The 13,282-nt window shown below is 36.2% G+C and overlaps 1 protein-coding gene across 18 annotated transcripts in view; it reads right to left on the minus strand.

Annotated features, from left to right (window-relative positions):
- The window catches only part of MCTP1 (multiple C2 and transmembrane domain containing 1), a 607,542-nt gene that overhangs the window by 138,283 nt on the left and 455,977 nt on the right, over nucleotides 1–13,282 (minus strand). Inside the window, exon 18 of one of the 18 annotated variants that reach the window (XM_054556463.2) lies at nucleotides 4,669–7,809. The exons of the other annotated variants lie outside the window; for them this stretch is intronic. Coding sequence (XP_054412438.1) covers nucleotides 7,798–7,809 — 12 coding nt within the window. The 3' untranslated portion in view covers nucleotides 4,669–7,797. Of the gene's footprint in view, nucleotides 1–4,668; nucleotides 7,810–13,282 lie in introns of those variants that run through there. 18 annotated transcript variants of the gene reach the window in all.

Genomic DNA, 13,282 nt, shown 5'->3' on the forward strand with positions numbered 1-13,282 from the left:
AAGTCTGACAATGGAAGAAACAGTAAAGAGAAGACCTTCTTTAGGAATGCAACACTGTATTCATAGAAGAAACAGGACAAAACTGAGAAGACTGAGATATACAGAGCGAGGAACAGAGAGACAACAAATAGCTTCTCCTCTCTTTTCTCATTCCTTAGTTGCAATAGTAGGGGCCTGGGAAGATGGGTGTGAGAAAGGCTTTGTTTAGATCTTCCAAGAGAAGAGTTCAGAATGTGAGAAGAGATTTTAACCACTGTTGGGATGGCTTGATTGGGACTTTTACTCTCCTCTGGTGCTCTAGATGTTTCAAGGTTCTCACCCTTTTCATATAACACCATTTTTTTTTCTTTATGTCTGGTTTTGGGTTAGGAGAGGAAAAGATCATCACACTTAGTAATCAAAGAGCTGGATTTATCAGGGCTTACCACCTATGTGTTATTGGGCAAGTGATTTAATCTCATTGGACTTAGTTTTCACTCCTAAAATGGAGTTCTACCATGAGACACAAGTACTCTTGTAAGAATGAAATCATATAATATTTGCAATATAGTCTAGACAACAATATCTCCTAATTTCTATAAAGGTGGTATTGCTATCTGGAATATAAGCGATTTGTTTTGAAGTTGCATCTGGATACTAAGCAAGCTGTTTTTGCTGAGCAGCTAGGTTTATTTGAGGTGGATTTTGGGGTGGGGGGAAGGTGAGGAAGGGAAATTGTTGATGGAGCACACCACCCTTAGTGACCACTTGGCCATTTCATATACAGCAGCTAAATACTTGGCACAGAATAAGTACTCCATGTGGGAAGCATCTTTGACACTGGGGTGCCAAAGGAGATAGAAAAGCATAGAGCTGGCTGCTTGGCATGTGACCGAGGCTTAAAGGTGACGAGTAGGTGCGCCCTTCCCTTGTACTTCTAGGGTTGCCAGCCCAGTCCACCCAGGGAATGGAAACAGGAATAGAAAGGCATATCCCCAGGACAGAAAGGTGCCACTGAAAATAAAACAATGGTGTTGCCAAGAAAGTACTTATGTTGATAATCTCAGATACAAGGATAGCAAAGGTAACTTCAGTCACAAATTTATGGTCAATCATGAAGACTGGCATTTCGATTGGAAAAGCTCTTAGGATATAATTTTTTCCATTAAAACCAGCTGAAAAACAAAGCTGATTTTCTATGCTGTTGCTACTTACCATTTCATAGTGGCACAACTCCCACCCCAAACACTGTGGAATTACATTCAGAATAGATTTGTTTATCAGTTCTTCCACCCTATCCATTTTTCAGCAGCTCATTAGTCTCCCTGGGATGTAGACACATCTCTGATCAAGAGCAGCTTGACTCCCATCTTCACATATGCATCCCAATATCCACATTACTCATAATAAATGTGCTTATATATACATATATAGATACATTTTTATGCATATATGTTCCCCACATTGTATTCAAAAACACATTCCGAATGGATGTATATATGCACTCATATACATTCAGGAATCCAACTAGATTCCCAGAGGGAAATGTGGAACACATTGTTAATATGTCTGTCATCCATGTAAGAGAAACAGAAATGAGCTGGGCATTAAATTTGCATACAGCCCTGAGCACAGAGGTTCCTGTATGTGCACTGTTCTACTGTTCTTGATGATGGGCATATCTGATAGAAAGATTCTGTCAGGATTAACTCAGGAAAAACACCCCCAAGGAGATAATTTGAAGACATCCTGAGAATTTGCCTCAGTACATGAAAATAAACATGAAACCCTTAGCACTCTCTGCACATTGAAAAGTTCCCACCAACACCCCACCACACACCAGGGGATAATCTACTGGAGCTAATTAACACAGAGTCATACGCAACGCTGTTAGAAGTGGTTGCCACTTAGGATTGATTTAGTTGCTGCAGTGCTTAAAAGAGACTTGAGAAGGTTTTTGTGTAAATGTGAGAGGAAAGAAGAGGAAATAAAAGTGTAAAAACAGCTGCAAAATTAAAAGGTGCTAAGGTCTTTTTTTCCCCCTGTAGACATTAGGGAAACTTATTGAGAGACTATTAGTATTCCAGCAAAGAAAGCTTCTTACTTGATTTTATGTTTCCTTCCACATCAAAATTACACACACACATACTGGGTCTATAGATTGTGACTATGAAAAAGGGCATGTTTCACTTCATAAGCAAACAAGCTCTTCATTAAATGCTAACATATGGATTGTGTCATCTAAAAAACAACAACAATCTTTTCTTGTCTATGTCTCATTTTATTTCATCTTTCTGATTTATTTAGATTTTCAGCAAAGTTATTAATTAGTAATATGTTTGAGGAAAAAAATCATCAAGGAATAAAGGGCCACAAGCAATTCCTTCCTCTTATCTTTGCAATATGATAAGGATAGAGCAAATCCAACTATTTTAGAATGTTCTTCCTCAAAGTGAATGTGATGCATGCTATCTTATGAATAAATAATATATCTACTAATCATGACAGTAGAATATCACAACGGAGTATATAAAGTGGTTTTAGTAACCTGCTTTTTATTACTGAAACATGATAGAAATAATATAGAAAAGACCATTAGTGAAAACTTTATTAAATCAGGCTTTGTGAAAATTTAGAGAGGCTGCAATTGATTTTTTGCCCTGATAAAAGGGTTTGCTGAAGAAAATTATAATAACATAAAAAGGATTTCAGGGGACAGAGTATTTGCTTTGGATGTGAGAACTCTCTTATTTTAACGATACCATTAATATTAAAAACAATGAGAAAACATTCTTGATTCCCAGTAATTCCACTTGGCTATATTCTGCTTTCCATTGGATGAAAGATAAGACTTATATATAAACAATTCTATGAAATATATTTTTTATCAGTCTAGACTGGCCTACAAGATAAAATTTAACAAAAATTCACCGACATTGACAATTTGCTATACATACAAAGCCCTCTACCACATCCTGAGTAGAATTAACAAATACAACCTGTTCTCCATCCTTTAAAGACTCAAACTCAGAAGGGAAGACAGACACGTTCACAAAGAATTAGGGAATGGCAAACAAGTACAGCTTGAGAATCAACTCTGAACAACTGGTAATGGATACATAGAGTGGTTTTTTGAGGATTACAATCGTGTGTATGTGTATAAGCACATGTGTTGTGATCAGTTTACAATGTCTGCCACAAGAAAGGGCATCAGAGGTGATGGGATGTAGGCGATTTGTCTGCTAACTCTGTCCTAGAAGATGGAATACATGGGTGGGATAAGAAAGGACTGTATGTAAGACCAAGATTAGGAAGTTAGGTTGGGGTTAGATAATAGGCTTTCCCTCAAGGTTGGTTCTAATTAGTGAGGTTTTATTTTAAACATCTTTCAAAAAAAAACAATGAATTGTTAACAATGTTTTGGAGGCCATTAGTTGTGTCTCTTTATAAGAATTTTAGAGTGGTTTATGTAGAAAAGAAGAGCACTAACAAAATAGTCAATACTAAAGCTAAAGATACAAAAGTTTAGAAGTGTCACATAAATGCAAGTAAGAGATTGCTTTGAACTGGACACAATAGTAGAGAAGAGTTCAATAGTAGAGAAGAGTTCTGGGAATTTGCAATTTGGGACCAGTGCATCTGAATAAGGCGAATTGACTAACTTATTAGGTAGCGAGAAAGGTTGTGTTTTTGCAAAAATAATGTAGTTTTTTGTTTTGTTTTGTTTTTGCTGTGTCTCTAAATGTTCCAGTAGATTAGCTGGAAGCAGCTGCTCAGGCTGTAGAATAGACACCAAGTACCAAAAAGGACTGTGAAAGGACACCCTTGGCCAGGTGTGGTGGCTCATGCCTGTAATCTCAACACTTTGGGAGGTAGAGGCGGGTGGATCACCTGAGGTCAGGAGTTCTTGACCAGCCTGACTAACATGGTGAAACCCTGTCTCTACTAAAAGTACAAAAATTAGCAGGGTGTAGTGGCGGGTGCCTGTAATCCCAGCTACTTGGGAGGCTGAGGCAGAAGAATCACTTGAAGGCAGAGGCAGAGGTTGCAGTGAGCCGAGATCGCGCCATTGCACTCCAGCCTGGGCAAAAGAGTGAGACTCTGTCTCAAAAAAAAAAAAAAAAAAAAAAAAAAAGAAAAAGAAAAAGAAAAAAGAAAGGCAGCCACCCTCCTCTTATATTTTATTTCAGTGATGGGAACTGACAAGGCTTTCCATTTTCATTCTTTAAAAGAAGGAGTTGGAGAGTTAAGGAAATCTACATTTTTTTCAACAAATGTGGACATTTCATTTGTATTCATTTTATTAATTTACTTCTACAGCTACACTCATCCACTCTAAGAGTAATAAAACCTGTGAGTACTCCTTTAAGAGCCTGCTTTTCTTTCTGGGCTTGTGGAAGTAAAGAGTCATGCAGGAGGCAATGAAAGAGTAAGAAGGAATGAAGGGCATCAGGATGTCAGCCTCAATGGAATCCCAGCAGCTCTCCAACTGCTGGCTGTAGGAACACTTTTCTGAACCTCTTGCACTCACAAGTTTTGCTTTATATTGATGATTTTCTAAAAATAGATCTTTACTATTTCTTTCCCTTCCTCCCACACCAATTTCTGGTTTCTTTTTTCCATCTTTTGAGACTGTCTCCTCTTTTTTTCTTTTCCTTCCCTCTCTTTATTCAGTTTTTCCTTTTCCAATTTGCTATACATTCTTTCCTGGAAGAAACCCAGTGGGCCCTCTAGTTTGACTTCACATTAGAATAACCTGAGGGCACAAAAACAAAAATTGACAAATAGAACCTGATTAAACTAAAGAGCTTCTGCACAACAAAACAAACTATCAACAGAATAAACAGACAATGTACAGAATGGTAGAAAATATTTGCAAACTATGTATCTGACAAAAGATCTAATATCCAGAATCTATAAGGAACTTAAATGTATAAGCAAAAAGCAACCTGTATTAGTCCATTTTCATACTGCTATGAAGATATACCCAAGACTGGGTAGTTTATAAAGAAAAAGAGGTTTAATGGGCTCAAAGTTCCACATGGCTAGGGAGGCCTCACAATCATAGTGAAGGTGAAGGTGAAGCAAGAGCAACGTCACATCTTACATGGCAGCAGGCAAAAGAGCGTGTGCAGAGAAACTGCCCTTTATAAAACCATCAGATCTCGTGACACTTATTCACTATCACGAGGACACCATGGGAAAACCGGCCCCCATGATTCAATTACTTCCCACTGTCTCCAAGACATGTGGGGATTATGGGAGCTACAATTTAAGATGAGATTTGTGTGGGGACACAGCCAAACCATATCACAACCAGATTAAAATGTGGGCAAAGTACATGAACATTTTTTTTGTTTGTTTTTGAGACAGGGTCTCACTCTGTCACCCAGGCTGGAGTGCAATGGCATGATCTCAGCTCACTGCAACCTCCCCTTCCTGGGCTCAAACAATTCTCCCGCCTCAGCTTCTTGAGTAGCTGAGATTACAGGTACAGGTATACGCCACCATGCCCAGCTAATTTTTGTATTTTTTTGTAGAGACAGGGTTTTGCTATGTTGCCCAGGCTGACCTCAAACTCCTGGGGCCAGGTGACCAACCCTCCTTGGCCTTCCAAAGTGCTGGCATTACAGGGGTGAGCACCACACCCAGCTGCAAACAGACACTTTTTAAAAGCATGTGGCCAAGAAGCATATGAAAAAATGCTCAACATCACTAATCATTAGAGAAATGCAAATCAAAACCACAATGAGATATCTCACACCAGTCAGAATGGCTATTACTGAAAAGTCAAAAAATAACAGATGCTGGTTAGGTTGTGGAGGAAAGGGAATGTTTATATACTGCTGGTGGGAGTGTAAATTAGTTCAGCTATCATGGAAAGCAGTGTGGCAATTCCTCAAAGAACTTAAAACAGAATTGCTATTCGGCCCAGTAATCCCACTATTGGGTATATACCCAAAGGAATATAAATCATTCTATCATAGAGACATATGCACATGTATGCTCATTGCAGCACTGTTTACAATAGCAAAGACATGGAATCAACCTAAATGCCCATCTGTACTGGATAAAGAAAATGTAGTACATACACAGCACGGAATACTACACATCCATAAAAAGAATGAGATCAGGTCCTCTGAAGCAACATGGATGGAGCTGGAGGCCATTATCCTCAGCAAACTAACAAAGGAACAAAAAAACCAAGCACCACATGTTCTCACTTGTAAGTGGGAACTGAACAACAGGAACACATGGACACAGGGAGGGAAACAACACACACTGGGGCCTATGTGAGAATGTAGAATAGGAGGAGGGAAAGGATCAGAAAAAATACCTATCAGGTGCTATGCTTACTACCTGGGTAATGGAATTATCTGTATACCAAAACCCTGTGACAAGCAGTTTACCTATAATAACAAACCTACACATGTCACCCTAAACATTAAAGTTTTTTAAAAAAGAATAACCTGAAGAGGGTTGGATTTGAGTCACCATGCCTCTGCCCTATCCAAGACCAATTAAACCAGAATCATTGAGGGGCAGACACTGCATTGTCCGTGTGTGTCTCTGGTATGTGTGTGTCTCTGTACGTGTGTGTGTGTGTGTGTGTGTGTGTGGTCTTCTAAAGCACCCTTGATAATTCTAATGAGCATCCAGTAGAGTGAACAGTGGTTCTCAAAATATATTCCATGGACCAGCATCAGCATCAACACTTGAAAGCTTGTTAGAAATGTAAATTATTGAGCCCCATTCCCACCCGACAGCATCGGAAAACTTGGGAGCAGGGCCCAGATTTCTGTGCTCGTAAGAGCATTCCAGGTGATTCTGAATCATGCTAAAATTTGCGAACCTATGTGCTAGACCTCTGACATTTTGTTTTCTAATAAAACAGCATCAGCATCACCTAGAAACTTTACCCTTCTCCTACTGAATTACACTCTGCCTTGTAACAGGATCCCCAGGTGATATGTATGTACATCAAAGGCTGAGAAGCACTGTTCTAAGAACTTATTCAGAGTTCCATGCGCTCTGCCAAGCAGCTGGCTCTTACATTCTGACTAATCAATGCAACAATTATTCATTTCTCAAAAGTGGAACACATTTATTCTTTTAGCTGTTAAAAAAGAAACAAAGTTGATCTTCCTATGCAGTACCTGCTCTAAGTCTTTTTCTATACTTCTGTTTCTAAGAGTATTTCTACATCTCCCGAGAAAATGAAAAAATAAAAGGTCAAATTTCCGATGTTTTACTTAGCTCTGAGATGTATCTATCTCAGTCCTCTGGAAATGCGATCTCTGAGGCTTGACAGAGAACAAAGATGGATTCTTTGCCTTTTGTCTGTCTCCCACACAAAAGAAGGGATCTGGGGAGATGTGGGAGGGTGTAAAAATCTTTATTGATCATATTAAGAAGCAGCAATGTGGGTAGCTCTGTGTGTGTGTGTGTGTGTGTGTGTATATGTTGGGGGTGTAAATTTGAGAGAGAGGGAAATATCCCCACCAAATCAAGTTCATCACCCCTCAGCGTCAATTCCTGTCGTGAGGATGCCCCAGATGTTTCTGTAACAGAGGAAACTCTGTTACTTCTTACGATTATCTAAAACTATGAGAACCAGTGTAATGGCAAAAGATCACAAACCCACCTGCTCAAGCACCTGTTTTCCACTCTTCTGTTTTCATCTGCAACTTCAGCGTCATTTAGCTCAGATAAGACTGATCTCTTGAGACTGCATGTCCTTCACCTGCTTGGTATCCTCCTAAGCCTTGGTTTGGGGAGGGGGTGGTGAGCAGGTGGAGAGGAGGGCTGACAGATGATCTACATTTGTAGCTAATAGAAAGAACATTTTCAGAGTTGAAAAGAGCAAACTAAAAAAATAATGATTTAAAACTATTCCTGAATCTGATTATAACCAACATGTAAATCAGCTACACTTAATAAAGGAATATATCATTGAGTTTTATCACCAGAATGTCTTGTAAAAATAAATATCTAAAATCAAATGTGTAACATTAAGAAATAAAGAAGCCTCTTTCCCCATTAAAGTTAGCTTTCTTGTCACAGTGTCTGTCAGACTCTTCAAAACCTCCAAGTCACTCAAGTTACTTATTTCTGAGCTTTCCCCTTACCCTACAGCCTTGGGGGTCACCCTCTGAGAAAATGCCTTCTCTATCTAACCACTTAAGATGTGAATATTTGTTGTGAACCAGCTGCAGCTTTAATAACTACTGATCCATGGAATCAAAGCCTACTTACTCCTCATAAACAATAAGCTCTTCTTGTTCCTGAAATTGCACTCTGTAACTTTCACAGGTATTATAAGAAGTAGGCATGACGGGTTCCAAATGCAATAACAGACATAAGTTTCTTATGATGATTGAATTAATTTCAAATTTCAGAAAAGTAAGTAGTTGAAGTTTTATTAACAAAGGTGGTTGCTGATGACATACAATTTCTTGAACTGTGGGATAATTTCTGCAAAATAAGATGCACTGTATTGCTAATTTATTGGCAATAAATAAAATTATTTTATAATTAAATAATTTACCTCAATTTTTATTTATTGCCAATAATAATTTGTCAATAAATTAGCAATACAGTGCATCTTATTTTGTAGAAATTATCCCACTGTTCAAGAAATCGTATGTCAACATCTGAAACTTAAGATACTAACAATTTGAAATATGTTGACATAGTTTTGATAAAAGGTTAGTTCCTTTCCCTCTTATTAGTATAATTTAATATAAAATATGATCTTCCATATTAAGAAATACAATCATTCAGAAACAATTTGTTCAAAGGATTCCTGAAATAAACAAGGCTCAATTTTCTAAAAATCCAATGGGTTCTTTGGTAGCAAGCGAATAATGCAGGAATGGGAGTTTATAATTTTTTTGAACTCCACAAAAATATAATGGAATTAGACACTCATCGGTGTGAATTAAAATATATTGATAAGATTTTAGTGTAATTAAAATCTATTTCCTTCTTTAGTAACATATGATTATAATAAAATATAAACTTTTTCATAGGTACTTTATTAATTGGTATTTCAATAGTAATAACATGTTAATATAACAAAACAGATACTTTATTCTGGAAGTGATTATTATTTGGGTGCTAATAAAATCTTTTCTAGTAGGACTAATGAATAAATATGTGCCATTTATTTCTTCTGCCTAAAATGTTTGTTTACCATTGTTTACCATCTGACTCCTATTCATCCTCTAGGGCCCAGCTCAAATGTTTCCTCTCCTCTGTAGCCTGCCTCCATCTCTGTCTCACAGGGGTCAGGTAGTAAGCAGTTTGGAGTCCCAATCTAGAGCAGTGCCTGGCAGCTGAGTCGGTACACGGTCAATGGGGTTAAAGGAAGGAATGAAGGAACAAAAGTGGATCAAAATTGGACAGATAGCCATGTTAACAAAAAGAGGACCAGCGTTCTGAAATACATCAAAAGTTATAATCCTAAAAACATGTACTATTTTCAACCCATGAATTAGAAATAAAGGTACTTTTTGGTATGGAACACAGGCTCTGCAATTGTTTAATACAATGCTGCCAATAATTCCAAAAAACTGCTGCAAAAAAAAGAAGGAAATTCTTTCACATTTAAAAAATACATAAGCAATGGCACTTTGCAGTAATTATTTGAATATAACTAGTCACAAAAACAATGCTGGTCCTTTTGGCTTTTAATTTTTCTTCACAGAAGTAAGATTAAATAGGTCTAAGCTGGTAAAGGATCTGAGATGGTAACAGCATGACCTCATTGCATGTGAGAGGGTAACTGACTTCAGAAGCACGGCTTTTGTAATCTTTGCTACATAAGTACCAAAATGTTATTCTCTATTTTAGAAGATTTGTGGATTAAAAAATAAACCCGAATGGCTGTATGAGAAACAAAGCATTACATTTCAGAAAGAGGCCTCATGATTTTCAAGATTCCAGGGTATGCACCCAACCGTTCTGCGGTCTCCCACCTATATAGGATCACAATGCAAAGTAAAGTCACCTCTGAGCAAAATCGTGAACTTTAAGGCCCAAAAACTGCATAAGTAATCGGTAGGCTACAAAGATCACAGACCATCATCAAAGTCTGGAATTTATGCAAATAACACTGCTTACATTTAACAGATCTGTAATGGTGTAAGCTTTTCCACTGCAAGCGAGTAAATGGAGAGCTTTTGTGGTGCAAGATTGCTACCTACAGGCTAAACTGCAGAATGACATACAAGACAATTAGCATGGAGGGGGAAAATAGGTAAACAATTTTATATAATGGCATGTAAGTTATTTACTGACAAGTAGCTAAGCCCAGGAACATGTAAAGACTGCATATTGCACACTGGGATACGGATTGACAGGTTTTGTTTTAAAACTACAATTTAGTTTTAGAGTTTTGCATTATTTCCCTCTTTATCTTTTGAAGGTTTCTTTTCTTTCTGAATAATGTACATTGCTTTTCTGAAGGGGAAACGTTTCTCTCTCAATAATGTATTATAATACCTCTAAATCTCTGCAGATTCTCCATATAAATTCTACATAGAACTAATACTGATAATTTTAATTGTTTTTGGTAGAGTGATCAATCACAAAATTTGGAATTAGTTTCCGTGGTTTGAACAAACCTTGTGAGGCAGCAGTTGTGGGGGAAGGGTACAGTGTACATAATCCCTGACTCCACATAGCTTTCAAAATTTATTTGTTCAGAACTATCTACATTCAATATTTAGAGTAATTTAGAGGTAATATATTTTTAAACTATTTCTTCTTTAAGAAAATATTGAATACTTTGGTTAAGAAGCACAGATACTAGTCCATCTTACAATAAAGGAATCTGATTTTCACTGGCAAGAATACATCGAGTTAACACTGAATTCTCACTAATCTATAAAACAGCCCACATTTTATGAAATATGCTGAGTCACTTTAAAAATGCAGATCTTTAAAACTATAAGGCAAGTTATTAGAAATGCATTTTCCCTTCAATTATAAAGAAATTCCAACTCTAAAGAGAGTAGGTTTCAAAACTGAATAATATATTATGGTTAAAACACATCAACAATCTGTCACTCCATATGCACAAATAAACATATCCCACTATCACTGCACATGCCACAAATGAGGCCAACACAACATCTGAAAAGGTACAGCAAATTCTTCTTCACAGTGTTAGAGATGCTAAATCGCACTGGCAACATTTTTAAAGATATGCATAAAGGAAAGTTACCCATCTTTAATATTGCTATTTATACAGTTTAAACATTCTGTTTGCCAATCTGATAAAGATGTTCCACACACCCTTAATTTTAAACACAATTTAGCACATGTTCAGGTTGCATAAGGAAAGAATACTATTCTTCTACTTGATTTTGGTTTTGAATAATAAACATTTTAATTATATTTTTGAAATATTTAGAAGAATCTTAGATGAAATTCAGTTAAAGAGGTCACATATAACAAAATCATCAAAGAAAAGGCATTTATTAGAAATAAATATGCGAGTTTATTCTGATTTATAGACAACTGTACATTGTTCAGCATTTCCCTCAACTGAAGTATGAATTTTAAGCAATTAGGTGATGTAATAAATGTGTGTAATAGAATCCATATGTTTAGAAGTAGGAGTGAAGGTATTAACCTACAGGTGTTTTCTTTCCCTACTATTGCAGTCTCATGAAGAGTAAATGTTTTATATATAGTGTTTAATTGTACATATCATAATATAATTAGGCAATGATTAATGGTCTTAATTTTATTTTAATTAAGTAGGTGATCTTTTTCATAGAAATGGTTCTCTATAATTAAATTGTTCAGCCAAAATTTTAAGAAAGATTGAAAAAAGTACAATATTATTTGTAAAAGCAGATTCATACAAGTTTTCTGTGAAATTAATATTTAATCCATCTAAAAATACTTTTCTTCCCATATAGTTCTGAGTAAATTATATTGTTACTTTTCCAACGGATTCATATTTTGTTCAGTCAGTAAAACTGTGAACAGAATTAGTGAAAATGTTTAGAGTGTGTGAGATAATTATTAATTAAGGGTAAAAAGTTTTTATATTGCCCTCTTAGGCAACAGAGACTTTAAAGACCTTATTATTATTTACCTGGGGCAAATAAATTCATGTGTAGCCCTTAATTCTACCTATAACATAATTATAAACCATAACAAGGGGTAAGAATTTTCCTACTGCATTTTAGATGTTTTAGGAACAAAATATAAAACTGAATAAGAAAAAAATTGTATTATAGTTGGTGGATACTTATCCTAAGGCTATCTATCAAAATCAATGAAAATTATTGATTGTGAGAAATAGTGTCATTATTCTGTTGGCGTAATTTTAATGCTCACAGCAAGGTATTGGGAAAATTGCCCATATATGTAACAAAACTATTTTTCTTAGCTTGCAGACTATATTTAACATTTTTTAAATGTATCTATTTTTGTTGTTCTCATGCTAAATATGAACAATTCCTAAAACTAAATTCCTATTATCAGTATGAATTCTAGACCTATCAGGTCTCTTTCTAGCAAGGGATGTTACTTTTATCTTTGTTACATTCTCTGCAAAACTTATTGGTAACATACTTTCAGAAAATGCCAGGCAATAAACTACGCTAAAATAATTTTCTTTATAAAAGCTTCGTGATCTTTGGCATTGTTCACTATTTTCAAAGCCATAAAAGAACAGATAACAAATATATGACTCACAAATTATCAATTATGAAAAATAATCTGGTTCAGAAAGCTGCACTAATGTAAAAAGATGGATCACTTGTCACAAACCAATAAAGGCTATTGTTTGTGAATCCAATATTTGATTTTATCATTTATGTTGGGCAACTTAAAATGATTTTTAAACCACATTACTTTTGGGGAAAAAAATTGTTATAAAGGTGAACACGAGGGTTGTGGGTAGGTAGGGCGGGGGAGAGAAACCAGTTGTAATCTGTCATCCTGGAAACAATTTATATTCTTACATTGAATTCAGCCTACAAATCTAAATCACAAAGACTTGGTCGGCAAGGATGGATGCATTAGAAAGGACTCTCCTGTGTTCCAGAGAATGGACAGTAGCAGGAATGTTAGTATGGCTTTGATTTTATTCTTTCTTTTCATGTGCTATTCTGATGGCTGAAAATTTGCAGTTATGATGTTTCATTACGCAGAGAAGGTTCAACTGTGTGTTTTTAAGCCAAGTGTGGCTTGTTACACTTCTTAGGCAGTTAGCTGCTTTTGCTTACTTTGTATTGCATAAAGAAAGGTGCAATGAGGTTACCCAGCTCAGAAAACCCAT

The sequence above is a fragment of the Pongo abelii genome, chromosome 4 (assembly GCF_028885655.2).
Source record: "Pongo abelii isolate AG06213 chromosome 4, NHGRI_mPonAbe1-v2.0_pri, whole genome shotgun sequence".
In the NCBI taxonomy this organism is placed as follows: domain Eukaryota; kingdom Metazoa; phylum Chordata; class Mammalia; order Primates; family Hominidae; genus Pongo; species Pongo abelii.